The following is a 27,651-nucleotide window of genomic DNA, read 5'->3' as shown; positions in this document are numbered from 1 at the left end:
TCTTTTTGTTATAACAAGATAACAGCTCAGCCTTCGGCCTCTGGGTCGACACACAGAAGCTTCACGATGTCAGACTGAACAATGAAACTGAGCGACTCGTCGGCCTGATCATCAGGATGAACCTGCGCCGTGATGAATTACCGCTCACTCGCATCCAGAGATGGACGGAGGACAGCTGAGGTATCAGGTTATGAAGACGTTTCCAGTAGATTGACCTCGCGAACACACACCCTCTTCAGTCCGCCTCATTGTTCCAGTAACTCCAGTCTCCCTCCAGGTAAAACAAAGGTGGTGTTTTAATGGAGGTGTGTGTGGTTTCGGTCCAGTTGGGGCCAAACAGAGCGGAGCCAAAAAGCAAACAGACCGCCAGCTGCCCTCCGTCGCCCCCCCCCGCCCCCCCCCCCCCCCCCCCCCCCCCCCGTACAAAGTGCTTAATCACTGAATGGAAACCATTAGTAACATGTTTAAATAATTTACGCAGCGTCTGACCACCCAAAGTACCAGAACACTTCGCCTACCACTCAGAAATACGAACCCGGCCTTTGTGTGTGTGTGTGACTGTGTGGCTAATCCATGCATACATGTATTTGGTGTACCTGTGCCTATTAGTGTGTGTGTGTGTGTGTGTGTGTGTGTGTGTGTGTGTGTGTGTGTGTGTGTGTGTGTGTGTGTGTGTGTGTGCGGTGGTACAGTAACCTGATATCAGCTGGCATGACTCTCATCCTCAGCGGCTACATCCCGTTTCAAAACACACCGTTACCTCACCTGAGTCCTTAATTCCTTAATCGTTCATCCTCGCCTTAAGTCTGCGTTTTTTAGGACTCTTTGTTGTGTCCTTGTTCCCTTCCTTTGGTCTTTGCTTCCTCATTTCTGTCCTGCTTTAGTCTCTTTATTATATCCTACATTTGTTTTTTGTTTTATCATCTCTTTCCCTCACCTCCTTAATCCGTCTCCTGTATCCTCACCCTGTTGTGCCCTTGTTCCCTCACTTGCACCCTTCCCTCTTAGCCTCTCCAGCCTCTTTTTCCCCTCACCTCGTTTGTCCTCACTCTTTTGTGTCCTTCCTCCTGTTCTTCTGGGTTTTTTCCTCTCCTCGATTGCCTGCTCACTCTTTCCTGGGTCTGTGCTCCCTTTAACTCGACCCCTTCTCGCTCTGCTCTTGTACTTTATAATGTTTCTGCCCTTCCTTCCCGTTATCTTTCCGGCGGTGCTGCTCCCTCTCTCATATCCTCATTTTCTCCATTGTCTCTTTTTTTAATGCTCCCTCTCCTCTGTCCTTCTCCTGCCTCCTTGGTCCGTCCTCTGTATCCTCGGACACTTTCTCCCTCTCCGGCGTCCACGTTCCCCCGTCTGCTCTCCTTTTCTTTTCTCTTCATCATCTTTTTTTTCCTCCTTTGTTCCTTCGTCCTCATTTCCATTTCCTCCGATTCTTCCCTTTAATTGTTTCCTGTCTTGTGTTTTTCCTTGGCTGTAACTTAATTTCCTCCTATATTACCCTTTCCCTTCTACTGTACCCCTGCATGCTTGTCCTCTCAGTACATTATTTACCTTTCTGCTCTGGTCCCTGGTGCCCCCCTCCCCTTTACTGCATTGTCTCCTTATTTGTGTCCTTATTTTGGGCTCCTGTGTCCTTCTTCCGTCTCTGTTTCCTTATTCTCCCTCTTTGTTTTCTGCTCTCTGTCTCATAGCCTCGATCCCACAGTATCAAATGCGAAACATGAGTCCCACGCGGTGACCCGCTGTTTATTTGTGCTCTGCTGATGCTTTTGTGATTAGAAATATATCATGCTGCATATGCAAAAAGGTGACAGACGGGGCAAGACAAACACACACACACACACACACACACACACACACACACACACACACACACAGATCCTTTCTCTCTGTTTTTGTGTCGCAGGAATTCCAACCATTCTGGTTGGTATGCGGCACCCTGGCGGGCCAATTTAAGAATAACTAGCCACCACACAAACACACACACACACACACACACACACACACACACACACACACACGGTTATACCAGAAGCCAGCTCTGCCCTCGTCTGGGTCTTTCATTGAAAGTAAATGAGAGGCTTATCTACTGCATATCTGAACAAGACACTGTAGGAGAGGGATTATTGGTGTGTGTGTGTGTGTGTGTGTGTGTGTGTGTGTGTGTGTGTGTGTGTGTGTGTGTCAGTGGCAGATAGAGAGACGGACGAATGCATCGAAGCCCTGATCTGAAACACACACACACGCTAACACACGCTGATGATGATACAAGGAGGGAAGGGGATTTGCACAAATGTTGATCTATTATCTCGTCATTTTGGCAACATTATTCCTGACTGTGCGTGTGTGTGTGTGCGTGTGAGAGAGAGAGAGAGAGTTCAGCCCTCAGGATTGAACAGCCTCCCACACACTTCATAGAGCACCACACACACACACACACACACACACACACACACACACAGCCCTCTGTTCTTACTGCATGGTTAATGCCCACACAGTATTCATACCTTCAGGGTTTGGGAATAGTGTGTGTGTGTGTGTGTGTGTGTGTGTGTGTGTGTGTGTGTGTGTGTGTGTGTGTGTGTGTGTGTGTGTGTGTGTGCGTGTACATACCTGCACGCACCTCAGTTTTCTTCAATCTCTTGTAGATTATTGTGTATCGGCTCGCTGACGAGGTTTCATCGAACATTTGTCTCGTCGAGCATTTTCAGACGCCGAGACGGTCGAGACGTCGTCCTGCGCTGTTGTGTGGACGTCTTGAGGAGCAGGTGTCGCTGAAAGAGGACAAAACACTCAAAATTCACCCTGAAACAGTCTGAAGATGAACATTTTGTCTGTTGCTGAGAAAATATGGCCGGGTGTCAAGTTTCTTTTTTGGTACTGGCCAAAATAAGATGGCATCACAAGTCTGCTCAGATTGGTGCTTTCCTCATCTTTGATCATACAGTTAAGTACATTTTGTAGTATTTTATCTCCTCGTTTTGATAACTTGAGAACTCTGGCTTCATATTTAAATGAAAAGAGGGTTTTGTTTACATTATCAAAGTAACTTTGGGTGTACGCTCGCCGCAGACGGTTAATGGCGGTCCCTCTGTAGACACCCACAGCCTTTGATTCACAGCTCTGTGTTGGAAAGCACTAGAGGGATGTGCTATTACTTTAATCATATTCTCCACAGTGATATGGTTTCTATTCTTTCATTTACTCTGTGATATAGAGCGACGGCGGGCCTTATGGCGCTGACGTTACCTCCAGATAGCTTCTATTTTCCCTCGTCTCGTCGCTGAATGGGAGGCCGCTGCCGTTCGATAGCTGCGTTTACGCTCTTTCATTCGCTGTGACAGAGAGCAGCTCGTACTCGTGTCAGTGAAGAGGAGAATTACCGAGGCCGTCTTCATCATTAACGCCGCTATCTCCACCAGCATCGGCAATTTGACACAGAAAAGTTCCAGTGATGCTCAACGCTATCCAATCATTATCAAGCAATTACTAAACGTTATTAAGTAATAAATGTCCAGCTGTGAGCTGAGCATTCATTCTTTTTTATTGTTTTCCTGATACATGAAACGCCTCGAGGCCGCCTGTCAGCTCAAACATAAACAAGTCAGCGGTTGTTCAGTGAGTGCACGGAGGTGTTTGCATTCACGTCACCGTTAAGCATCCCAGAAACCCCCACGTGTGGCGGGAGCGGTCAGATCCCGGTGCCTTGTTAACGCTTCCGTGCGATCAGCCATATTTAGAACTGCTTGTGATTGGATAACTCGACGCGTTCAAGTGCTTGGCTCATCCGTTTTGCCTACACGTCGACGCAAAAAGGAAAGTTAGCTCAGGTTTGGTATTGTAAAGAGCGTGCAGTGGGCATAAAACGCAGCCTCGATCTATTTCCATGTGTGTGAAAGCTGAGCTGCTCTCTGCTCCTTTATGTTAAGTAACTCTGGTTATTTAAAGCATTCTGATAAATCACTTTGTGCGAGGGTTCGAGTGTGTGTGCCTTACTATTTTTACCTCTGAGTGTAGCCTCTGAATGCGCCTTGTTCTGACCTACCTACAACTGGGGTGTCTCGTCATGCCCTTTGCCAGCCTACACGCAAACACACAACTGGTACGCACACTACCCACACTCATACGTACACACCAGCAGCTATGTCTCTCCTACGCACAGGAACTGGGGCAGGTTGTGTCGGTGCATGTATGAATAAAGCTTTATGTAAGCCATTCACTACACACTCCCACTCACTGTGCAGACTGCCACCATTCAGCACTTTCATTACAAAACCAGTCACCTTACATAAGGTTAAACTGGAGTTTAACCGAGAATTATCTGCATGCTTGAAGGTCAAACTCACTGGGTTATTATGGGTGTGTGTCAGGGGGTCAGATAGCTGTCGAGGTGTGTGTGTGTGTGTTATCAGACGGCAAAGCTGCAACAGCCGGGTTCATCCTTTGGTGACCCCAACTGGCAGCAAGAGTCACAGTAAGTGTTCGGATTTTGGGAACTTGTGTAGCCAGAAATCTGTGATCAGGAAGTGAAATGTGGCTGTTTGAGTTTAGATAACAGAGAGATGGAAGTTTCATTGGTGAGTCCAGCTTTCACTGTATTAATACTTTGTGCTCAAATTCTTTTGGATGCATGAAAAACTCTTTGAAAAGATCATACCCAGAAATTAATTTGGACAAATCAGGTGACTTTGTGGCGCTGGAAACAGAAAGGGTGGCGCGTTTCCTGTCGTAGCCAGTGTGAAAAATCCAGTCGTTTCAGGGTTAAACTTTGAAATTAGTAAGTTTACAATCTAAGAAAAGGATCTCCACACGCTGTATGAATGGCTGTCAGGGGAAAAACAATATTTCTGTTAGAGATTTTATGAATGTCGGAGTGACCGAAATGTTTGGGTCACGTCATACAGAAACCTGGATCAGGACGACGTGCGGAGGATGTGACAGTCTGTGGGCGATGAGCTCTTTGTTTGTGTCTTACATTTGTTCCTTAAGGGAATATTACCACACACAGTATTGTTCGTGCCAACGTTATCTCCATGTCAACACCACAGAGTCTACTTTTACCTGTAGTCACGTCAGCTGACCCTCCTACTAACCAATCAGCATCATCCTGAGTCTGATGCTAGCCAAACTGAATATCCATTGTTTCTAATGGAGAAGTCAGTCCTTCAGGTTTCAGACCACATTCTTACACTCTTAACACCATGGAAAACATAAAAATACAACCCAGGTCTGAGCTAATGTTTCTGGTGTGTGTCTGTGTAAATGTGTGTGTGTGTCGGGGGCTGCATGTGAAAAACACAAGGTAGCCCAAAGTTAACATTCCTGCTGCTAAGAATACAGCATGTTTTCCTCAGGTGCTATTTATAGACCTCACGTTGGGCCCCCAGACACACACGTCATTGAGCCCTGCTTACCAGCACCAAGGCCACACTGTGTGTGTGTGTGTGTGTGTGTGTGTGTGTGTGTGTGTGTGTGTGTGTGTGTGTGTGTGTGTGTGTGTGTGTGTGTTGCAATCAGAGTGCAGGGAGGTTGTTTAAACCCTGAGATGCAAAAACACAAAGCAAAACTGCAACTTCAGCAGGCGTGTGCCTGCGTGTGTGTGTGTGTGTGTGTGTGTGTGTGTGTGTGTGTGTGTGTGTGTGTGTGTGTGTGTGTGTGTGTGTGTGTGTGCTATGTGACTGTGCTTCTCCCTCTGTCAGGTGTTGGTGTGGTTAAGAAACGTTAAACAACGGAAACACACTCATATACACTGTGTCTACTGCAGCGTTTGCAGTGCAGTTGCAATGCCAGCTAGTACTGTATGTACGCATGTGTGTGTCTCTTTTTGTTTCTGCGTGTGTGTGTTCTCTTGTTTGCTTTCTGAACGAGTACATACCAAGTCAGATCAAACTACGACACCCAGAGAGGAAGGAAAGGTGCTAGCGCTGATGGCTGCTCTTCGGCTTGGCCTTTTTGGACGCCTACACACATTATGACACTCCGACGTCACTTCCACAGCGCTATTTATAAGCCTTTGTGTCTTTTTAGGAACAGCGTGGGTTTGCTTTGCATCAGTGACTCACTGAGTGGAAGGAGGAGGGAGGGCAGGAGGGAGGAGGAAGGGGTGGAGAAGGCAAAAAGCACAGATGGATTCCAATGTGAAGAAACTTAACTGAGCAATCAATGACATTTACATTCGCGCATCAGGCATGTACTTGACAACTTAGTGAGCTCTCTCTGTACAACAAAACATATGGCTTTGTTGTACTTAGCAGCCAAATTGTTGCATCTTATTGTACATTGCTTCAAGGTTTCAACACAAAACCAACTTATGGTAAGAGAGAGATGTCAGGCTTAAACGTACATTGTCATCTGTAACGTCATTGAGTTTTGCATTGTATTAATGGATAATTTTGGATAACATAACTAATTAGCTCTTTTCTTTTGCTGCAGGTCTTACGTTGAGAAAACTGGATGATTTTTGAAGCTGCAGAAAGAGGATCTACAAGCACTTTCCCCTAAAGAAAAGTTAGTATTTACCCTTGATAATATTCAGTATGTAACCGTGTTTTACGGCAGCTATTAAAAACACTGCTGACTTAAGATATGCTTTACAAGACACCAAACGCTTTCTTATTTTGTCCTCTCCAGGTCACTCGAGGATTCCTCTGCCTTTAGATGAACTGGATAGAAAAACAATGCACAGCAACATTGGCGTGTTTACAACATGGCAAAAGGAGAGAGACATTTCTGATGTTGTCCACTAAAGCTCCCTTTTTATTTCCACCTCCTGATTCCTGTTTCCAGCCTGGCTTTACAATCAGTCTATTTCAGCAATGGACGGGTACTTCCTGTTTCTGTGAACTTGTTGGCAGCCCTTAAAGGTTCAGCTGTCATGCCTGGTAGTTTTGGGACCTTGTAACCCTCCAGAACCCACCCTCCCAACTCCCCCACCATCCCTCACTCTTCCCTCCTCTAACCCACAGAAGAGCCTCACGAAAATGGAGGCTCGTGAATCAGCTGCCGCTGGGCAGAAATGCTCAAGTAAGGAACCAGTGACAGAGAAGATGCCTCTACAAAGAAAGTGGGCGTCTGAACCCTCTGCAACCACCAAACGAAGCACTTTTGCTGACCCAGAGGCGAAACACCGCGAGAGTTTGCCATGTGGTGCCACCGGGGGATCAGCACCCCAGCAGAAGTACGCATATACAGGGAATTCTGGAAAGCTGCTATCTGGACCCTCTGCAGTTGGGGCCATAGGAGGCCCACCATCTCAAGATCCTCAAGGGCCCTTTGCACAGGGGTTCCCAAGGGGATACTCTTACCAGCTGGGCCAGCCGTATCCTCAGCACCCCCAGACTGAGCGCTTCCTCTCAGGAGCAAAACCTCAGCCAGGTCTAGAGCCTCATGCATGGCCGTTTGCTGGCCAGTTGCCCTCGGATGACCTGTACCCAGTAGGACACCCGGGACATACTCACCCTCATGGGGCTGCGGCAGGGAGGTTTCCACGTCAGAAATCTCCCAGTTTACCCAGCTCTTTTGGACAATATTCTCAGTCAGGCCCTGAGCCTGGAGAGGAGAGCTACAGCAAAAAAGAGCAGAAGCCGAAGAAGCCTGGTAAGTACATCTGTCACTACTGTGGTCGAGCTTGCGCCAAGCCCAGTGTCCTGAAGAAGCACATCCGCTCACATACTGGAGAGAGGCCATATCCTTGTGTACCCTGTGGCTTTTCTTTCAAAACCAAGAGCAACCTTTACAAGCATCGCAAGTCCCATGCTCATGCCATCAAGGCTGGACTCGTACCATTTTCGGAGCTAGCTGTGGCCCGCAGTGGGGACATGGACCAGGCATCCCCAGTGGGCGAGGCCGAGGTCCATTCAGATGGAGACCAGAGTACTGACACCGATGAGGAAGGTGTGGAGGGCTCCACCATGCTGACGGACAAAGACAGCCCCATCCCACAGATCTCCTTTGAAGTTGACAAGAATACAGGTAATTCTCCCTCATCAAGACATGTTTTGAAAAGTTTTGAGAATCATCCACAAAAAAATCTTAAAAAGCATTATGTTAGTACTGCCTAAAAGCCCAACTTCTTTCAAAGACATCCCGTCTCTGACCTCTGGTTTCCAAAACTATCTTAGTGAAATCAACAGGTGTTAAGGTTTCTGATGTATAAACTACTGGCGGGTATGGGCATGGCAATATTTCTTAATGATTAAAACTGATCAAAACAGACTAAAAATGTATAGTTTTCATTTAGATTTTTACTCTACATTGCCTGCTTCTGTTCTGCCCTCATTCTCTACCTACATTTCTATCTTTTTTTAACTCACAATCTGTTTTTTTCAAGCTCTGCTTTGCTCTACATCATGGTCCACTCTGTCTCACTGTATAGGTGGTGTGGAACCAGCATATGCAGACTCAGCTGAAGAGCTGCCCGTGGGGTCTATGAAAGTGCCTATCCTTATTGTTCCCAAGCCTGGAGGAGTCCCCTCCACGGGGATGGAGTGCCCACCCTTTCAGGACATAAAGGGGTCGCACCACATGTTGGCATCACAGGCTGGTGGAAGATCGCATTCACTGGATGACTCGCCCACCATCAAACAACGTTTGGCCCTGAGGCTGAATGAGAAAAAAGGCCAGGACTCTGACTCTGCTATGTCCCAATCTCTGAACCTCCTAAGTCCTCACAGCAAAGGCAGCACAGACTCTGGCTACTTCTCACGCTCCGAGAGCGCAGAGCAGCAGATCAGCCCTCCAAATACTAATGTCAAGACGTACGAAGAGATTATGTTTGGTCGGACTTGGTACTACCGACCCAACTCCAGATCCAGACAGTCTATCACAGTGGGCATGGCAGGGGCAGACCCCAGCAGCCTGGCTAGCTTAAAGCAACCAGGTGCTATTCTGGACATGGGTAAGATTGCTGAGGATCAGATCTGTTATAGAGGGGATGTAGGAGTCTCTGGAGATGCCAAGCAGTATCCAACGGGACCCTGTCAAAGCAGCACAGGGCTTCTGGAGCCTCCATCAGATTCTGGGCCCCTTATTAGGAGTAATTCCATGCCAACATCCTCCCCTCCTAACCTTAGTGTCCCACCAGGGATTCGAGGCAGCCACTCCTTTGATGAGATGATGACATCGGACGATGTGTTTTACCCGCCTCGCAGACTCAGAAGACAGGCTGCATTTGAACAATCTGCAAATGAAGCCCATGGAGGAGAGGCTGAGGGCTATGGACACATGCCCAAGAATGTAGCTTCATCTCTGGGTATGAAGATTAGTGAGCGTAGCCCAGGAGTCCCAGAGCATACGGCCTGCAGCCCATATGGTACTAAAGTTAGCATGTCAGAAATAGCCACAAGAAAAAGGAGGAAAGAGAAGAGTGTTGGGGATGAAGACGACAGCCCTGGGCACTGGGACAGTAGCTGCAGTGGTTCAGTGGAAATGGCAGGGGACTATGAATTTAAACAAGGCAGTCTTGATGGATCGAGAGCCACCCCAACAGGGAAGGGCTCTCTTCACAGTGCTCACAGCCAGTCTGACAGCTTTGATACCTGTGCCAGCATGTGCTCCGAGGACATTGCAATGTTTCCTGACTCTGAGGGCAGGAAGGCAGCTGGGAATGTCATATCAGTCATCCAGCACACCAACTCCCTCAGTCGGCCAAATTCCTTTGAGAAGTCGGAGTCCTTTGAGCTGCCAGGATATCAGCCATCAGATAAAGCTCCATCTACCCAGTACTCTGAACAGTCAGACACAGAGCTCTTTGAAGATGCTCTGAGTCCTGAATCTGTCCTGTTGAGGACAGAGAGCATGGAGCAGCAGCTGCAAAGTGACAGTGACCTGGCCTCCCTCTCATCTTCGTCAGCTGCAGCCTCACCTGGCCAGCCTTATCACATCCCACACAAACTTGTCCGACAACCCAACATCCAAGTTCCTGAGATCCGGGTGACAGAGGAACCAGACAAGCCCGAGAAAGATACAGAAGCTTTGATGGCCAAGGAACCAGAGAAGCAGACGCAGCATGTGGAGGAGTTCCAGCTACCACAGAGGAGTGACACACTCTCCCAGATGCCATCTGAAAAGCTCCCACCCAAGAAGAAGAGGTTACGCTTGACAGACATGGAGCACTCGTCTGGGGAATCGAGTTTTGAGTCGACTTGCACCAGCCTTTCTCGCAGCCCCAGTCAGGAGAGCAACCTGTCCCACTCCTCTTCCTTCTCCATGTCCTTTGACAGAGATGAAGGCCTCAAGTCTGTTTCACCCACCAAACAGGTACCCCATTATATATTTCTTACTCTTATACATACTTTAATACTTTAAGACTCAACTACCTTTCCAGCAGTTTTGGTAGTTTTTGTAGCATGTACTGGTATGGTTATGGTACATTGTCATGAATGCTTGTAGTAGTTACTACTGCTAATGTTGTCATGCAGCACCTGTAAAAGATTTCCATTCCCAGTGAGCCCAAATTAAGGTGGAAAAATTCTGAACAATTCTCTTTGGAATTTTGAACCAGGATGACTCGCTGGCATCTTGTGGTGGACCTAAGCAGTCAGAGTTCCTGACAGTGCCTGGCAGCGGTCACTCCAGCCACCATCAGCAGAGGGAGATGAGGAGGTCTTCATCGGAGCAGGCACCATGCACACTGCCCACTGAGTTGCCTGAGATGAGAAGCAAATCCTTTGACTATGGGAGCTTGTCCTCTTCCAGACAAGGAGAGATATACTCCAGTGCCTCTGCAATGAAGGAACGCCGGCGCGGATATCTCGTCCGACAGGTAGCATAAAACTACAAGAATCGCATGGAAGCTGTAGTTGGTCATTTAGACAAACATTAGAGCTGTTGGTTGCCCTTACCTAGATGAAAAAGAGATTTCCGTAGGGTGGTCTAAAGGACCATTAGAAACCTCCTTTATCCAAATGTAACTATATCAACATTGCATTGCAACGGCAATGGTATCTATACTCTTGTATATAATGTACATATATATTTGATTTTTGTTCTGTATCCTTTTTTATTGTCCTTTGATCTTGTCTATGTCTCTCTTTTGTTCTTTGCCGTCCGTAGCAGTTTAATTTCCCTGCCATGGGATTAATAAAGTTTCATCTTGTCTTATTTCATCTCTACATTGTAACTGCATCTACATGTAGACATACATCCGTATCAGTAAAATTTTATTTCCCAACAACCGACCAACTCTTCTTCCCTGCTTACGTATACATTTGCCAGGCTTCACTGAGTGTTTATCCAGAGGCCGTCACCCAGGAACCAGGGGTAGCTGAAATGCCAATAAAACAGGAGAGTTTGGAACATGGGGCATGGCCTGGCCCAACAGGATCCCCCCACAGCAGCAGCGATCTAGCCTGCAGAACCAAAAGAGTTGGCAGTAACATTGGTGGTGAGCCTCACATTACAGCACTAAAACTGGGTTGTCAAATGATCCACGTAGGTTTTTAAGATTTTGTATATTTTTCTCTTGATAAATACACTTGACTAATGCTGCAGTAACTCAATGCATAGCTCAGTCATTTGCATTGCTTTCCCAAACCTTTCATTCAAGTTTTCAGTTTCATGACAGAATTATTTGGGGTCTTTCTCTACTCAGTAAACGACACAGGGTTTGAAATGCTTGGACCATATTCCGCCCACTGAGATTATTTTGTAATACAAAAATGTGGGAGTTGCATATGAGATTTCTTTTGTAGGGAAGAAATTAATTACAAAATACACTAATGTATTCTCATGTTTTATTCTCAGGTATAGGATCTCACCAGCAGCACCACCAGCATCTCCTCCAGCAGAGTATCAGTGAAGACAGCCTGCAGGATGAACCTCACTATGTCAGGTAATAAAGTCTGGGTTTTCCTGTGCGACCCCAAAAATATGAAATGCAAATTAAAGGGCTGTTGCCAGTGCTATTTCCCCAACTGGTCGTACTACTGCAATATTGTTTTCTATATTACTTCAAATAATTATAAGTGCTTTCAACAATTTCTCCATAATAGGTCCCAGAAGCATCGCCTGCAGGCCCAGAGCTCATCATCAGAGGGAGAACATCCGGGTCATGAGGTCATGAACAAGGAAGTAATCCAGCAGTACCAGAGTGGCCCCCCCTTCCTTTCTTTCCAGCAACCAGGTCTGTTCTGGAGTCAGGAGTCCGGTCAGACACCCAGACAGCAGCTGACCCTCCAGGCCCAGCAGCAGCTCCAAAAGCTCCACATCAAATCATCAGGCAACCTGCCTGGACACCCACTCCACAAACAGCAACCTCTCTACTCCCTGCAGCAAATCCATGATCAACAGCCGCATGATGGAAAATCAGAAAATCCAAGTTCTCAGATGTACCCTGCCTCTTTCTCATCTCGCGCCTCTCCCCTGTCCCAGCAGCAACAACAAAACTTTGTCTCTGTCTCCTCCAAGCACTCCCTGCCCAGCACCACTACCACCCCAATGCTTCTGCAGCAGATCCAGCCTGTCTTTGCCACCCAGAACCTGGGCTCTCAGGCCTCTCTGCCTGGTATGCTGGTTCCTGTACGGATCCAAACGCATGTGCCAACATTTGGTAGTGTAATGTACACCAGTGTTAGCCAGCTAATAGCAACCCATGACAGTGGGGCCCAAGGGGTAGGTTCAGCCAGGCCAGGCGTTGCTGACAACAGCAATATGTCATCCCCAGTTGGTGCTGTGGGTGTCAACAAACCACCTGGAGGAATTGGTGGAGGCATAAGCGGGTCAGGTTTCAACTTATCACACTTCCTGGGACAGACCGATTGCGCAGCTCTCCGCTACCCACTCTGGAAGGTTCCAGATTCACTGCCAGAGCAACGCCTGAATACAGGGATCCCGTTGTCACTAACCTCAGGCACCATATCCACCACAGACGCCTCAGGATCTGGCATTGGAGGCAGCAAGCGCATGCTCTCCCCTGCCAGCTCTCTGGAGCTCTTCATTGAGACTAAGCAGCAGAAAAGAGTGAAGGAGGAGAGGATGTATGGACAGATTGTTAAGGAGATGAGTGCCGTGGAGCTGAGTGGAACTGAAAGCTGTAGCAAGCCTGAGAAAGGGCCGGGCAGAAGTCAGCGAGCGCGTCTGAAGAGTGAAGACTCTATGGATGACTCTGAAAGGATGGCCTCTTCTCCTCCACTAACCGACTTCCCCATTGCCACCAAGATTGCCATTCCCGTCCGCTCCTCTGCCCCCCACCTCCCTGATGTACCCCGGGTCGAAAGCTTCACTCCTCCTCTCCAGATTGTCACAGACCGTTCCCCAGTTTCAGGTGGCCGGGACTCTCCAGAGGAGCTTGATGTGGATGATTTAGACCCAGAGCCCAACTCCAGCCCCCAGTCCATGGTTTCCTCCAACGATGCAGAAGACACTGACAACACAAAGCAGCCTACACCCAGTAAAGCCCCTGTCAGCATGCTGGTTCAGCTAGCTGGCAATCAAAGCACAGGGCTATCTGGAGCAGTGGGTCAGACTCTGCTACTCACAGATGTGGCTGACGTCCAGCAGTTTTTCCAGTTCCCTAGCCTGCGCACCATGAGCAGAGTCAGCTGGTGTTTCCTGAACTACACCAAACCCAACAGCACCCAAGCTGCCTTGCGTAGCTCTGTCTACAGTTCATGGTGTGTGAGCTCATACAACCCCAACCCTCTGAACCTCAGCACCAAGGCTGCACTGGCCCTGCTGAGGTCCAAACAGAAGAGAAACACAGATTTGATGTACACACCTGCAGCCATGTCGCCTCCCAGCTCTGGAAAACTGGTGTCCTCTGTGGCCTGGAAGCTGAGGTTTGATCAGGTATGACCTGTAATGATGTGAAATGTGTAAAACTGTTAACATGCAAACAGATACCACTTACATGTCCACTCATAGTTAATCTATTACTTACTTTTCTTTGTATCTTCCCACTCATCTTCTCTCTTTGGTCTCTGTAGCTGAAGCCAGAGCTGATGCCTGTTGATGTCAGTAACTTTGGGAGGAAGATGAAGGGAGTGGTGTCGTGGGACCGTTCGAAGGAGGAGCAGGTGGAGAAGGAGGTCTCAGTCAAACAGCCCGCCACCGAACCGACCCGCATCAAGATCTTTGAAGGCGGGTATGTCCAGCAAATGCACACACAGTCTACTAAGTTTGTTTCATCGTTCTTGGAGACCAGTGGACTAAAGGCCGGCGGATTGAAAGTCTATTCCTGAAGCTCTATATGAGCCATTATTCAAAAGTAAAAGTTATTGGTTAAAGGAAATCAGGAGGTCAGCCTTACATAAATAAACGTGAATTCATCTTTATGAATAGGTGTATATTTGCTATGATTCCTTTTTCAGATTGTGTGCATGTGCTAAGTCTGATTTCACATCTATTACTTGTCAGTTTCTTTGTCAGCGTTTTTGTCAAATCTGAAAAGGAGCTTCAGTGACATCTGGTTCACAGACAGCACTTTAGTTGAGGACTAGGTGGTTAGACTTTGACAGTGATTGGGATCTGGAATCTTTAACATTACCAGCTGAAACTGAGAAAGCCAGAGACCCAAGTCCAAACCATTAAGGTACTTTTCAGAGTCCAGAATCAGTCAGTCAGTCAGCGTAGTGATCAAAGCAATGTCTGACTGTGATAGCAGAGTACTGCAAGCAGTGGCGTTGCTAGGGTCTCTTGGGGCTCCAAGCAAGAAATCCCTGGGGCCCCCAACCCACCCGTGCACGCCGCAAAAAATTGGTTTTTGCACACATAAATGCACAATTTCTGGGACATTTGAGATGAATACTGAAAAAATAGAGGAGTGGTTCTCAAAGCGAGGTCCAGGGACCAACAGAGGTCCCTGAAAGAGCAGGGCTATCAATGATCATTGTTGTGAATAATCGGCCGGGGCCCCCCTACTGGCTCCAAGCAACTGCCTGAATACAAGATGTTTCATGATGAGGCACAGTATCATTCATCATGTGCGCTAATATTTTGGCTCTAAAACAAAACTGAAATTGAAAATCCGGTTTGAGGATGTCAGACAATCAGAACGTCAGATATCTGAAGTCCTCAGTGTGCAGCAGCTGCTCTCCCCTCGCATGAAGAAGACTCAAGATCCTCAACTGTCTGATTATTTCTGTTTTCCTTGTCGTCCTTAAAGCTCAATATTGAACAAAAATGAACTCAGATGACTTTTGTATGAACTTTAAGGACATCTGTTTCATTATGATTAATCTGAAAATCTTCTTAGGTATAAAAAAAAAGAAGACTTATCCTTTTACAACCTATTCTTCGGGCTTAATTTGTGCCTGTGAGAGTCAGGCCAAGAGCCTGAGCCTGGTAAACCCATCACAGGCTAACGACTTGAGCTGCATCGCTGTAATTGGACGTTTTGGACGTCCACTTTCATAATTCTTGCTCTCACTTTTATAGACTGATTTGAGGTGGGATCTTTCCCTCATTAGCTGTATTTCAAAAGATTTTTCACAGTTTTTTTTTTTTTTTTACGATCGGCAACTGTTGTTTTTATTTAGTTTGTTTAGAAAAGTAGGACTTTATATTTTATTAGATTTCTTTTATATGTATTTCACTTTGTTGTTTTTTCATGGTACAACAAGTATCTCGCTAATAATAACTCTTATTTATTATTTGTTTTACATTTTTTGGAGTCCAGGTCTTGAACATGCAAAACACTTCATTGCTCCAGAAAGAACTCTGGCCCTCAGGCTCAGATCCCATCGTCTTCACTTTTTCTTTGATTAGACATTTTTGGATTTAAATCATCATTTTTCCAGTTTTTGATTGCAGTATATCTGCAGCAAGTGCAGCTGTTTGTGTTCAGAGATCTGGTGTGTGATGAGATAATTTTCCATTTGACCAAGATGAATTTTGTTAATCATCGTCAAACACGGGCTGTGACAGCCACAAAGCAATCTAATATGGATTTTGAGGCAATAAAAGTTTTTTTTTGATCACGATAAAGCCACGAAGATCCTTCATAATTAACTAGAATGTTATTAAAGCCCCATAAAGCTTATTTTCCACATAGAAAGTGGAGGAATTTGTCCTAAAATGTGCATTAACTAGTCAAATCAAGGCTCCACGAGGGAGTTCAAGCTAGAAAACCCCTGAAGTGTGAGGCATTCCTACGGTATCATAATGTTTTATAGTCTTACAGTAGAGCCAGTAAGACCAAGGTTACTGAATGGAACAGATGGCGCAGACACACACTAACATGCAAATACCCTCTCTCACACACACACACACACACACACACACACACACACACACACACACACACACACACACACACGTGCAGGGAGTTATTAAATGCAGCAGACAGTGAAGTAATTCCATTTTGTCCCCAAAGGACACTTTAGAAGCAATAAGTGGATAAAAGCATACAAAGAGGGCAACCAGGCGAAGACACACACATACTACACACACTCATGCCCTCAGATAAACAGCCTGCGCACAAGTAATACACAGACACACGGAAACACGCACGCAAACGTCCGGATCAGGTCTTAGCGGCTGAAAAACATCCACAAAGCACAAGATTTGGCAGGGAAGACAAATCCATTTCTGGTCCCTGCTCCAGTCCAGGTCTCAGTATTTTTGAAAGAGAATCTGCTTTATGATCTTACCGTGTGCTGCGAATAAAATAGAATAAAACAAAATAATCACCATAATTCATTTTCATAACTGGCCGCAGCTGTGTAAACGTCTCGACTCAGACGAGCGTTCAGAGGTATTTCCCACTCCGCGGCGCAGTTGAAAGACAAATTTCCCCTCGCCGATGCAGACGGATTGTTTGATGTACCTGATATTTGACCTCCTTTAACACATGAGGCCCTGAACTAGCCATTACCTCCGCCTCCAGCCACTGCAGACAAGACAGGAAACGACACAATTCACCAGCCGCTCTCGCTCTTCCACCACAGAGAAAATAGCACACAAAGAGAACCTGAATGTGATGCTTCTGCGGCACAGCGAAGACAGACAGAATTTACCAGCATTTGACTGGTGGTTGGTGGTAATTTCCCTCCATGACAGACAGACTCATGCCGACATGCACTGATCCTGCTGCCAAGTGTCCGCTGTTTCACTCGAAGCCTCATTTGGGATAGAAAAGCATGTCTGACAGTGATGGTTTCAAAAAAAAGGCTTGTAAAAGAAGAAGTGGGACTGGAAGGAGGACTGTGGTTATCTTTTTTTAGAAAACGACTCTGAACACAAAACCCAGAGGTGGAACGCTGCATTGTTTCTCCTTTTAGCTTGTGATCCCTGCAAACAAAGACATCTCTACTACAGCTGCATATTTCTGTGGGTTACGTCCAGGGCAGCTAAAGAGGGATTTCTTTCCCGTTTAATTGAAATGGCTCTTAGAGGCCTGCGCAGGTTGATGCGTCGAAAAAAACAAAGGTTACAGGAACATCTGAAAAAACACTTTCCTGATAAATGCAGCGTTAATCATCGTGAGACTGTGCAGATTGCCTCTGTGAGTCTGATGATACATGAGCACAGACAGATTTTAGCTTCCTACAATCTGTGTAAAGATGTGGATATGGTTAATGTTATTGAGGTTAACAAATTTAAGTTGTAAATTGCTGTAAGATTTGTAAAATATCAGCATCATAATCCAGTATCGGGTCCGTTAACCTTATGTTCATGCCATGCAGGGCAGACTTTAACAGAAAGTAATCCATGTATGAGCTCACTGGACATCTATGGAGGCTCATGTGCAAATATCTACAATATAAATCTGTGTTTGCACTGTTCATTTTCATTTGCATGCTGAGAAAAATACAAGAAACAACAACCTGAATTTTAGCTGCGTCACGTCACGGGTGTTGATGATGATGATGATGATGATGGTGAAGTTCTCCCTCTGCACACTTCATGGACTCCACCCTCGTCTTCATCAGTAGTTTAAGTTTCAGAAACAGTTTATTTGCCTCAAATGTCTCCAGGAGTTGGACTGTGTGTTGCCCTCAGATCGAAGGCATTTCTGGCTTTTCTGCCTCTGAAGCTGCAGGGAGACGCTTATTTTAGCAGAACCTCAGTGTCAGCAAACGTGTGTCCGAGAGCATGACAGTGAATCTCCACCAGCTGCAGGGCGGCTGACCCTGACCTCTGACCTCTCTGAGGAGGATGCAGAGACACAGTGTCTCTGCGGGTCAGTAGAGTATACGATGGAGAAAGGAAAATACTTCAATACAGAGGAGAGTGTGAAGGAAGGAGCTTCCTCTCTCTATCAGCGGCCGTGCTGAGGACCATGCTTTCATGTGTTCAGTGTGTGTGTTGACCTGTTGTGTATCTGTCAATGCTACTTTTTAATTGACCCTTAGGGAATTAATAAATCTGAATTGAGTTGAGCCTGCTGTGATGGAGCATGTGCTCCGTAGATGAGTCTAATTCCAAATGTGAATGACAATGAAGGAAAAAACACAATAGAATTAAAGAACACTTTGAATTTGTTTTGTTTTGTGTGTTTGTAGTGATCGTAGAACAAAAGTAAAAATGAGAAAAGTTGTTTTTTAATTTCACAGACTGAAGGAAAGACACGTCACTATACAGTCTTTGTTACCTGCTCTCTCTTCCAGGTACAAATCCAACGAGGACTACGTTTACGTTCGCGGTCGCGGTCGGGGGAAATACATCTGCGAGGAATGCGGCATCCGCTGCAAGAAGCCCAGCATGCTGAAGAAACACATCCGGACGCACACCGACGTCCGGCCGTACGTCTGCAAGTTCTGCAACTTCGCCTTCAAGACGAAGGGTAGGGCTTCACTTTGCTCCACGTCTTCACTCGCTGATGGACGTTTTCAAGGCCTGCTAACTTTAGCAGCTTTGTTAGCAGCTTTTTAGTCGAAAAACAACATTAAATCGTTGACCGAAGAATTAAATCGCAGCATAAAGACGTAGGTGGTTAAATGAATGAATAAAACATGCATGAGGCTGTTTTCTGTCGCTGCGGTCGGACAAGAAGATCCATCATATTCGGTGGAAGATGCTGACTCGCTGATATCTGATCTGTAATAAAAAGCCATTATCTGCCTGATAGATTTTCAAACTTTAAACTCCCCCTTTATGTGCCGAAGACTGACTTTGCATTCAACCGGCTGAAGCAGAGTTCAGACCAGGTTGAGTCATTTTGTCATTAAATTACATTATGTATAAATTATATATAATTTGTAAATTCTAATTTTGTGGTCCCGCTCTTTCTTCCACCGCTTCTATTTCCATTTCACCCTCTTTCTCTCTCGGCCTGCATTGATGGAGCCAAACAAGCTCTGGTTTCCAGTAAGACTAGTCGAAGGGTCATTAAATGGCGTGTGCGTGTGTGTGCACGTGTGTGTGCACGTGTGTGTGTGTGTGTGTTTTGTAGGAAACCTGACGAAGCACATGAAGTCCAAGGCTCATATGAAAAAGTGTCTGGAGTTGGGAGTCTCCATGTCTTCTGTTGAGGACAACGAGGCAGATGAAGGAGGTAAGACACACACACACACACACACACACACACACACACACACACACACACACACACACACACACACTCCGGGAACTGCAGTGACATCCTGCCGTCTTGTTGAGTGCTGCCTGCAGTGTCTTTGGCTCGGAGCGGTTGCACAGAGACAATTAGTGTAATGGAAAGCAGAGCTCGTCCTGACAGTCGGGATCATGTCAGACAGCCACAGTCGACCCGACACACAAAAAATACACGAAAAACATCCGACCACCGTTTGTTTGGACACTCTGATGATATTATTATCATATTCAAGGAGGCCCCCGAGTCAAGATCTTCCCTGTCTGTGTTGAACGCATTAGCTGACAAGTCGATGTTATTTAAATATAGACATTTGGAGTCTTTTACTGTTAACAGTGTGAATTCTGAATGTGTCAGAACAACCAGCAGGGAGATATTTTGTCCGTTCAACGCAGCATAACATCACACATGTCTCATTGTTCAAGACTTACCCCTGAATTCTTGGTGGAGGATGCCCAGACAGGAAGTCGGACACTGGAACGGTGAACAGAGCATGGTAGATTTTCAAAATAAAACGCCCTGTGGAGACTCGACATCATACATAAACCATGAAAGCAAATTAAAACAGACAAAAAAACCAAAACATTTCCCTACGAAGCACAAATAATAAGCAAATCAACAAAATCTGAGCAAGTCAGGTAAAACGGTCAGCAGCGTTCATGCCTTCACGCGTCTCCTGTCCCCGCCTGAAGCTGCCATGTTCGCGAGAGTCTGACTCCTCTAAATTGACCTCGAAACGGCGACCCCTGACGTCAGATTTGCCTCTTGCTGCCTGGCTAACAGAGACATCGAGCTAACAGCAGCTACAGTTAGCAGCAGTTAGCGATTCTATGCTACAAGATTATCAGAGTAATCTCATCTGCCATGGATTTCAAAGGCTGATGGATCACGTTTTACTGTTAACTGCAGGTCTATTCAGACAATCACCAACATGTAAGAGAATATCTTTCAGTGCTTTAACTTAACCAGCTCCAGGTGAGCACACCTGTCTGCAGGTCTGACAAACAGAACGTCGCAGTCTGAGCGGGCGAAGCGAGCCGTTACCTCCACACTGTGCAAACGTCTGACTGGTCGCTGGTGTTATTTTCCACCACGCCAACCACCAAATTACACTTCACTTCAATTGTGTGTGTGTTGGCTGGGCACTTAATTGGGACACACACACGCACAAGCACACACACACGCAGGGTTTTTGGGAAAGGGAGCGCTACAGAAAGTCAGTCAGTGAGTCGTCGAGACATAAACATTTGTGGTTTGTGAAAACTGTTGTATATAAGAGCCTAACTGGAAAAGTAGTCCAGTGTTAGTGGATCTGATTTCCGCTCGAAGCAGTCGGCTAAATACAATTTATTAACTCCGAACGGCTTCTGCTCCTCTGCTCCTGGAGGAGGCCCAGGAGAACCACGTAAAACTGATTATTTGAGCAGAAAATATGGATCATAAGCAGTTTGAGATTTGGATTTCTGGCCAGGTGAAAGTATCTGAAAAACGTTCTTTCCTGCGAAGAGTCGCGACATTTTCACTCCCAAACTTGCACTTTTTCCACCGTCAGCTCGCAGCCAATCAGCTGCGTTTTCTAATAAAGTCAGACTCGAGTGATGGTTGGTTCCCTGCCAACAGTAACTCTGCAGCCTCGGTGCGTCGGACCTTGCCAGCATTGTGCTGGAGGCCATCCTGCAGAAAACCGAAGTGTCGAGGGTTTTGTCTCAAATAACTTGTTTTATTGTCTTTTATACTTTATTGGTTTGAGCTGGTGGGAATGTGGTTTCAGTGGTGTTTCGTTTCGCGTCTAAACTCTCTCTGTTACCACACATTAAAACAAAATGTTTCTCTCTCTGCACTTTATCTTTCTGTCCTTTTGTGTGCCATTTCCTCTGTTTCTGCTTCCTCTTCCTCCTTTACTTCCTTTGCTATTTTCCCTCTCTTGTGCTCTTGTTCTTCTTCGGCACCCTCTCCTCTCTTCTTCCTCTCTCAATCTTATTTTCCTCTTCCTCTTCTGCTTCCTTTAACTTTTGCCTGTCATTGTTCTTTCCATTTCTTTTACTTTCACTTCTTCCTCCTCCTCTTCTTCTTTATCTTCTTCTCCTGCCTCTACTTTGCTTTTCCTCCTCTTTTTCCTCATATGCTTCCTTGTCTCCTCCAATCTGTTCCTTTTTTGTCCTCTTCTTCTCTACTTTCACTTTGTCCTCTTCTTCTCACACCTTTCCTCCTCTTCCTCATCTTGTCCGTTTCCTCTGTCCTCTTTTTCTCATCTTCATCTCTTCCTGCTTCTGGATTGTTTTTCCTCTTCTTCCTCTTTTGTTTAATTGTCACCTCCTACATCTTTTCTCCCTTCTTCCTCTTCTTCCTAACCTTTCTTTTGTCCTCCTCTTCCTCTGACAGATGGCGGAGAGGAAGGCCAGAGGTCTGAAAAGATTTCCAGAGGCGCCATGGCGGAGCACCAGTTCTCAGATGCCGACGACTCCGAGGGAGGAGAGGAAGACGGCGATGAGGTGGATGATGAAGACGACGAAGAGGACGATTACGATGGCGACTCCACCCCGAAGACTCGCTCGCGCTCCACCAGCCCGCAGCCTTACGGGCTGCCGTCCATGTCGGTCACGGCTGTGGCGTCCTCCCACCCGGCTCCTCACCTGTCTCATCAATCGGCGTCGGACCTCCTGGGAAACACCAACAAGCCTCCGCTGTTTGGCTACTTCACCACCGTGCCCAGCATCCAGATCACGCCGCAGGCTCCGCCCAGCGACCCGGCGGGGAGGGCGGAGCACCAGCGAGGCCAGCAGAGGGCGCTGGGCAGCAGGCTGCTGGTTCCACCCTCCTCCTCCTCCTCCATGGATGAAGACCTCCCGGTCCCCTCCCCGGACCTCTCCTCCCCCTCCTCCCGCCTGTCCTCGCCCGGGCTGGACCACTCCGGCTGCCCGTCCCCCATCTCCCCTTCCTCCTCGCCCTCGGCCCAGCGATACCTGTCCCCGTGCCGCGACCTCTCACCCCACACCGGACACCTCTCGCCCCGGCGGGACATCTCTCCTCTGCGTCACATCTCTCCCAAGAGGGACCTGGGGGTGGCCGGGGGATACCGGCGAGACCTCTCCCCCAGGAGGGGACACCTCTCGCTGCTGTCCCCCCTGTCTCGACCCACCTCCCCCGCAGGAAGAGACTACAAGCGTGACCTTTCGCCGCGAGGCCGCCACAGGGGGATGATCCGGCCTGTTTCTCCTCGCCGAGGGCTCCATCAGCACCTCCACCACCAAAGGTGAGTCGAGGGGAGGACGACCTGACGGAGGTCTCATCGTGGTTTATTTGTGTGTGTGTAATTTAAATAAAAAATATGAGCAAAGAGCACATTTCAAAGGAAATGGTGAGCAAAGAGCTCATGTGATTTTTCTGCTTGCTCGTGATTCGCAGCCAGCAGGGCGGATCGCGGGGCCTCAGACCGGGTCACCAGGCCGGAGCGCTGGGTCAGACGGAGCTGGACCCTCTGGGCCGTCGCAGAGGCAGCGCAGAAATGGAGACGGTAAGAGTCCAAAGCAAAGCTTGTCTGCGTGATTCTCTTCTGACGGTTCATTTTTTGGGGGCAGTTTTTGGTTTTATTGAAGGTTTATGTCAGAAAGAATCAGCAGCTGATCAAACTCTGTTTTATTTAGGGTTTATATGGCGACCTGACTGTTTTTTGAATCATGGTTTTACTGTATGCTGATAGAATTGGTGTATTTTTCATAATGGAGTGAATATATCACAATAATTAGGGTTCTGAAACATTTGCCTTCCTCCACATTAACGTTTCGGTGCTTCAGCTGTGATTTACTGAACTTTGAGCCTCTCGGCCTGTGGTCCGATGCGGTAAACCTGAAGTAGAAATGTGGGCGGAAAGACGAGGAAAAAGAGGGAGCGAAGCTCTCAGAGATGAAGAGGGGAGAGGCGAAGCGTCTGGCAGCCCCAGCAGAAACATTCAGAGAGGATGAGGGAATAAAGAGCGAGTCAGACACACTGAGCGTGTTGGAGAGGGATGATTGAAGGTAGGACGGCTGGGTTTTGGTGGTAATGGGATCTTGGCTGGCGGCGGCGTGGTTAATAACGCGGCTGTTTTTCTTCTTAAGAACCCTCCTTCAAACTCTGGCTTCTGCTGCTGGTCCCACTTAAACAAAGCGTGAAGCAACGAGTGAGACTGGCTCGGCTTTGATAACCGGCCGCTCTTCCAGTGATGTATTGTTTTAACAACCATTATTCATGCACAAGATGTTCGACCGAGCCTTCGCTTTGTCTTTGTTTTTTTACCAGCACCTGCCGTCCAACACCACCGCACATTTCTGTTTTTGCTCTTCTCATCAGGACTTATTAATTTATTTTGTCACATAATATTTGGTTTTCCATCGCGAAGCCTCAAACGTGTGTTTATTGTAACGAGCGCTGTCCAGCGCGTGTGTGTATTTCATTTGTGGGTTTGTGCCACGACGTAAAATCAACACTGAGGTTCCTTCAGGGTTTTTGTGGAAAAAAGAAGTTTTAATATCATCACGACCTGACGGCAGCGTCTTTTCATGTTCGCCTCCTCTCGTGCTTCCAGGAACATCACCCGGGCTCGCCGTCCTCAGGGGAGCAGGACCAGGGCGGTAGCCGCGGTAACCAGTCCAGCCCACCTCACCAAGTCCTGTTCAGTCACCTTCCTCTCCATTCCCAACTCCAGGTAATTAATTGTGTGAATATATTTTATTTTGTAAAATCGATTCATTTAAATGTTCTTTTTTGGAATTTAATTAGAAGAAAATATCACATGACTCAAACAAAACTTTACCTTTCAGGTGCGTTCGCCGTTCCCGATGATCCCCATCGGAGGGATCCAGATGGTACACTCCGTCCCCACGTCCATCAACACCCCTCTGGCCCAGCAGGGGGCGCCGCAGGCCGCGTCCCGCCTGGTGCTGCAGAAGAGCACGTCGGAGGACTCCGCCGCCGGCGAGGCCGCCTCCCCTCATTTCGCCTCCTTCGCGGAGAGGGGCGTCCGAGGAGGAGCAGCAGGAGGAGGCGAGAGGCAGAGGGAGTCTGTTTCGCCTCGCCCTTCATCGCAGGAGAAGGAAGGAGGAGGAGGAGCGAGGCAGGAGCAGGAGGAGGGCATCCACACCTGCACCAAAGCCATCGCCTCACTCTGCATCGACTCCGAGGAGCTCGCCGAGAGAGGAGGAGGAGGGGGCAGAGGGGATAAAGGGAAAGATGGAGGCAGAGCTGCTTCCTCCTCTTCCTCTCCTTCTGTGTTGTCCCTTGACTCCCAACAGCAGCAGCGCTCGCCATCCATCTCCATGTCGCCGCCATCTCCTCACCCTTCGCCATCTCCTCCACAAGGTCCCGGGATTCAGCACTTTAGCGGCCTGGAGCTCAGGCCCCCCTACCCGTCAATCCCCGCCTCCCCTCACCCCTCCTCGCCCTCCTCCTCCTCCTCCTCTCCTCACCCTCCCAGCCCCGGATCTGAAACCCTCCAGCATTCAGCAGCGTCCAGACCTCTCAAGCTGGAGAGAGACAGGGAGGCAGAAAGCACAAAAAGAAGCAAAGAGGCGTCGTAGGGCTGCAGAGGAAGAGGAGGACGAGGAGCAGCGATGGCTTCCTCTTTTGTTTCTGGATAATAGGAAGGGATGACGTGCAACAGAGAGAGAACAATGACTTTTGCACACTTTACACACATATTCTTCTACGTCAGTTTATACACACACTCTCTCTCTCAGACACACACACACACACACACACACACACACACACACACACACACACACACACGAATACAACGCATACAAAGAAAAACAGCTCTTGTCAGAAAACGACTGAAACTCAAATGGACTTCTGCAGTTTTGATGTTTGTGTACAGCATGCCTGTCCTGACGGGGCCTGCTCTCTTATTTAAAGACTGAAGAGGATCCGGTTCCACCAACACATGAGCCCGACCAATATCTGCTAAAAAAACAACAAACAAACGGACAAAAAAGAAGACTGATGAAGCGGTACGTCAAAAAAAAAGAAAAAAAAAAGACAGCTATGTGTGTGCCTTTTCTTTAATCTCTTTTGTTTGTTTTTTTGCTTATATTCTTATAAGCAAACAAAGCAGGAAGGTAAATGTAAATACAATACTATCACGATTTGCGTATCAGCTTTGTAATAAATGCAATCCCTCCTCCTCCTCCTCCTCCTCCTCCTCCTCCTCCTCCCCCTCCCTCCCCCACCTCCTGTTTCTTTTTTTTCGGACACCTTAAAGTCTCGACAAGCGATGTGAAGTTATGGATATTACTATTACGTACGGTTGCACTAAAACATATTTTTATATGAGTGAAATTTTAAAAATGGCTTTTTTTGTGTACAGCAGCAATTCTATAATACTATTTATTATTGTTACCATGTTTCATAAATTGTACATTTTTTCTTAAATGTCGTGGATGCCTTTTTCTATGTAAAGCATGGGTTTTTGCTATCGCTTACATTAGGGCGAGGATATGTACACTGTAATATGGCTTTATATGTTAGACCTATTTATATACGTCTAAGTGAGCCCCCTCTACTTGGAGGTATATACACATAGAAGTAAGATTTACCAGAATATTTAGCCAGCATATGAATACATACAGTATATAGAATCTATCAACCTGTCTATCTATCTATCTATCTATCTATCTATCTATCTATCTATCTATCTATCTATCTATCTATCTATCTATCTATCTATCTATCTATCTATCTATCTGCACTTAACATTTAGAATGACATTCACTTTACGGTTATGCTAGTTTGCTTGTACATTTCCTCCGCTGCTCTTTGCCTGTCCCTGGTTGGTGATTTTTCCTGTTTTTTACTTACTTTCGTGGTATTATTTGATTTTTACGAGGCACAGATTTGCTCTCAGCATTAAGTGAATGAACACGCCTTCTTGCACGGTGGCATCCTGCTCAGCTGTTGGTTTTTAAACCCCCCCCCCCCACGCCCGCCCGCCCCCCCACACACGCCCACGCTCCTCCCCAACGCCGCCTCCACGAGATGCTTCACAGTGGCTCCGCAGTGGGTTCGGTGAACGGGGGAAACATTCCAGTCCATGTAAATACTCGTCGACTCCCCTGAACTCACGCATACATCGATTCGGCATCGATGCACGTTGTGGCCATGGCAATCAACCCGCCCAGACTTTTATTTAAAGCCTTTATTTCTGGGGACGCGTACACAAACACGCCAAACTCTCTGACAAATGCACCTTATATTTCGTAGGATCTCGGCTGTGAGAGTCCCAGCACTCTGGTCAGGTTGTGGAAGTGTTTCGGAGGAGAACTGCTCTGCGCTCTCAAGCCCAAAATTGTCTGAAAAATAATCACAATAATACATTTGAAGTTGTGACACTGAGGCTTTCCGCACTGCTTTTTGGCCCTTCTGTGATCCCTCCTCCTCCTCTCCTGGACTTCTCTCGTGTAGCTAAGCAATATTTAGCCAAAACTCTGCTCACCAGCAGGGAGTGTATTTGTTGCAAGGCAACAATGGTCGTACTTAAAAATCCTAAAATCAGGAGAAGACGGGAGCAGCTGGGAGGTTGTGGTGTTTTCAGTGACACAACTCTTTCTCTCTGGACAGTTTTGGGTGGAGTCGGGCAGGCTGCAATGTGAGTGTGTATCTCTGTATTCTGTATCAGTGTGTATTCGACCAGTATATCCTCTTCTCACGCCTTTTTTTCTATTTCGACCCTCCCTCTGTTGATGTACACTTATCATGACGACAATGATGTCTTTAAAAAAATCTCTTTCTCTCTTTCAAAGATATCAAAGCACAAGTCATTGTTTAGAAATGACAACAATACAACAAAAAAAGGACAAAAAAAAGGTAAACGTGCATATAAAAGGGTAACTTTTGTGATGGTGTTCTGTGGAATTAATACAAATATCATGTATGAACCCAGTTGCAACAAGGAATCGCAGTAGAAGTGGAAAAAATGGATTGTTGTTTTCAAATAAATATGAATAGAATATTTTTGTCTGCGCTCCGTTTTTATTGCTTGTTATCAGGATTTTCTGATGCATTTCTCACTTTTACAACACTTAAAAATACTAAAAGCAAGAACAGTGTTCCTACAGAACAAGTCTCATCTACATGCTGTCTGCGCTGGCTGATATACGCAGGGGTCAGAGGTCATGCAGACACTCGACTGC

At 46.9% G+C, this 27,651-nt stretch overlaps 1 protein-coding gene across 3 annotated transcripts in view; it reads left to right on the top strand.

Annotated features, from left to right (window-relative positions):
- Positions 1-27,296, top strand: part of hivep2a (HIVEP zinc finger 2a) — a 92,612-nt gene extending 65,316 nt beyond the window's left edge. For 2 of the 3 annotated variants that reach the window (XM_070986794.1, XM_070986795.1), the window contains 14 exons: positions 6,430-6,504; positions 6,628-7,968; positions 8,372-10,254; positions 10,499-10,759; positions 11,212-11,431; positions 11,740-11,827; positions 11,988-13,782; positions 13,920-14,077; positions 18,543-18,718; positions 19,328-19,429; positions 21,869-22,739; positions 22,892-23,000; positions 24,051-24,170; positions 24,286-27,296. In XM_070986794.1, the coding sequence (XP_070842895.1) occupies positions 6,978-7,968; positions 8,372-10,254; positions 10,499-10,759; positions 11,212-11,431; positions 11,740-11,827; positions 11,988-13,782; positions 13,920-14,077; positions 18,543-18,718; positions 19,328-19,429; positions 21,869-22,739; positions 22,892-23,000; positions 24,051-24,170; positions 24,286-25,041 (7,530 nt within the window). In that variant the 5' untranslated portion in view covers positions 6,430-6,504; positions 6,628-6,977 and the 3' untranslated portion in view covers positions 25,042-27,296. The remainder of the gene's footprint in view (positions 1-6,429; positions 6,505-6,627; positions 7,969-8,371; positions 10,255-10,498; positions 10,760-11,211; positions 11,432-11,739; positions 11,828-11,987; positions 13,783-13,919; positions 14,078-18,542; positions 18,719-19,327; positions 19,430-21,868; positions 22,740-22,891; positions 23,001-24,050; positions 24,171-24,285) is intronic. The other variant, XM_070986796.1, reaches the window with a different exon arrangement.
- Positions 27,297-27,651: the final 355 nt, after the last annotated feature.

This window comes from Chaetodon trifascialis, chromosome 19 (assembly GCF_039877785.1).
Source record: "Chaetodon trifascialis isolate fChaTrf1 chromosome 19, fChaTrf1.hap1, whole genome shotgun sequence".
NCBI classification, from domain to species: domain Eukaryota; kingdom Metazoa; phylum Chordata; class Actinopteri; order Chaetodontiformes; family Chaetodontidae; genus Chaetodon; species Chaetodon trifascialis.
The sequence above is the reverse complement of the archived record's forward strand: the minus strand, read 5'-3'. Positions and strand labels throughout refer to the sequence as shown.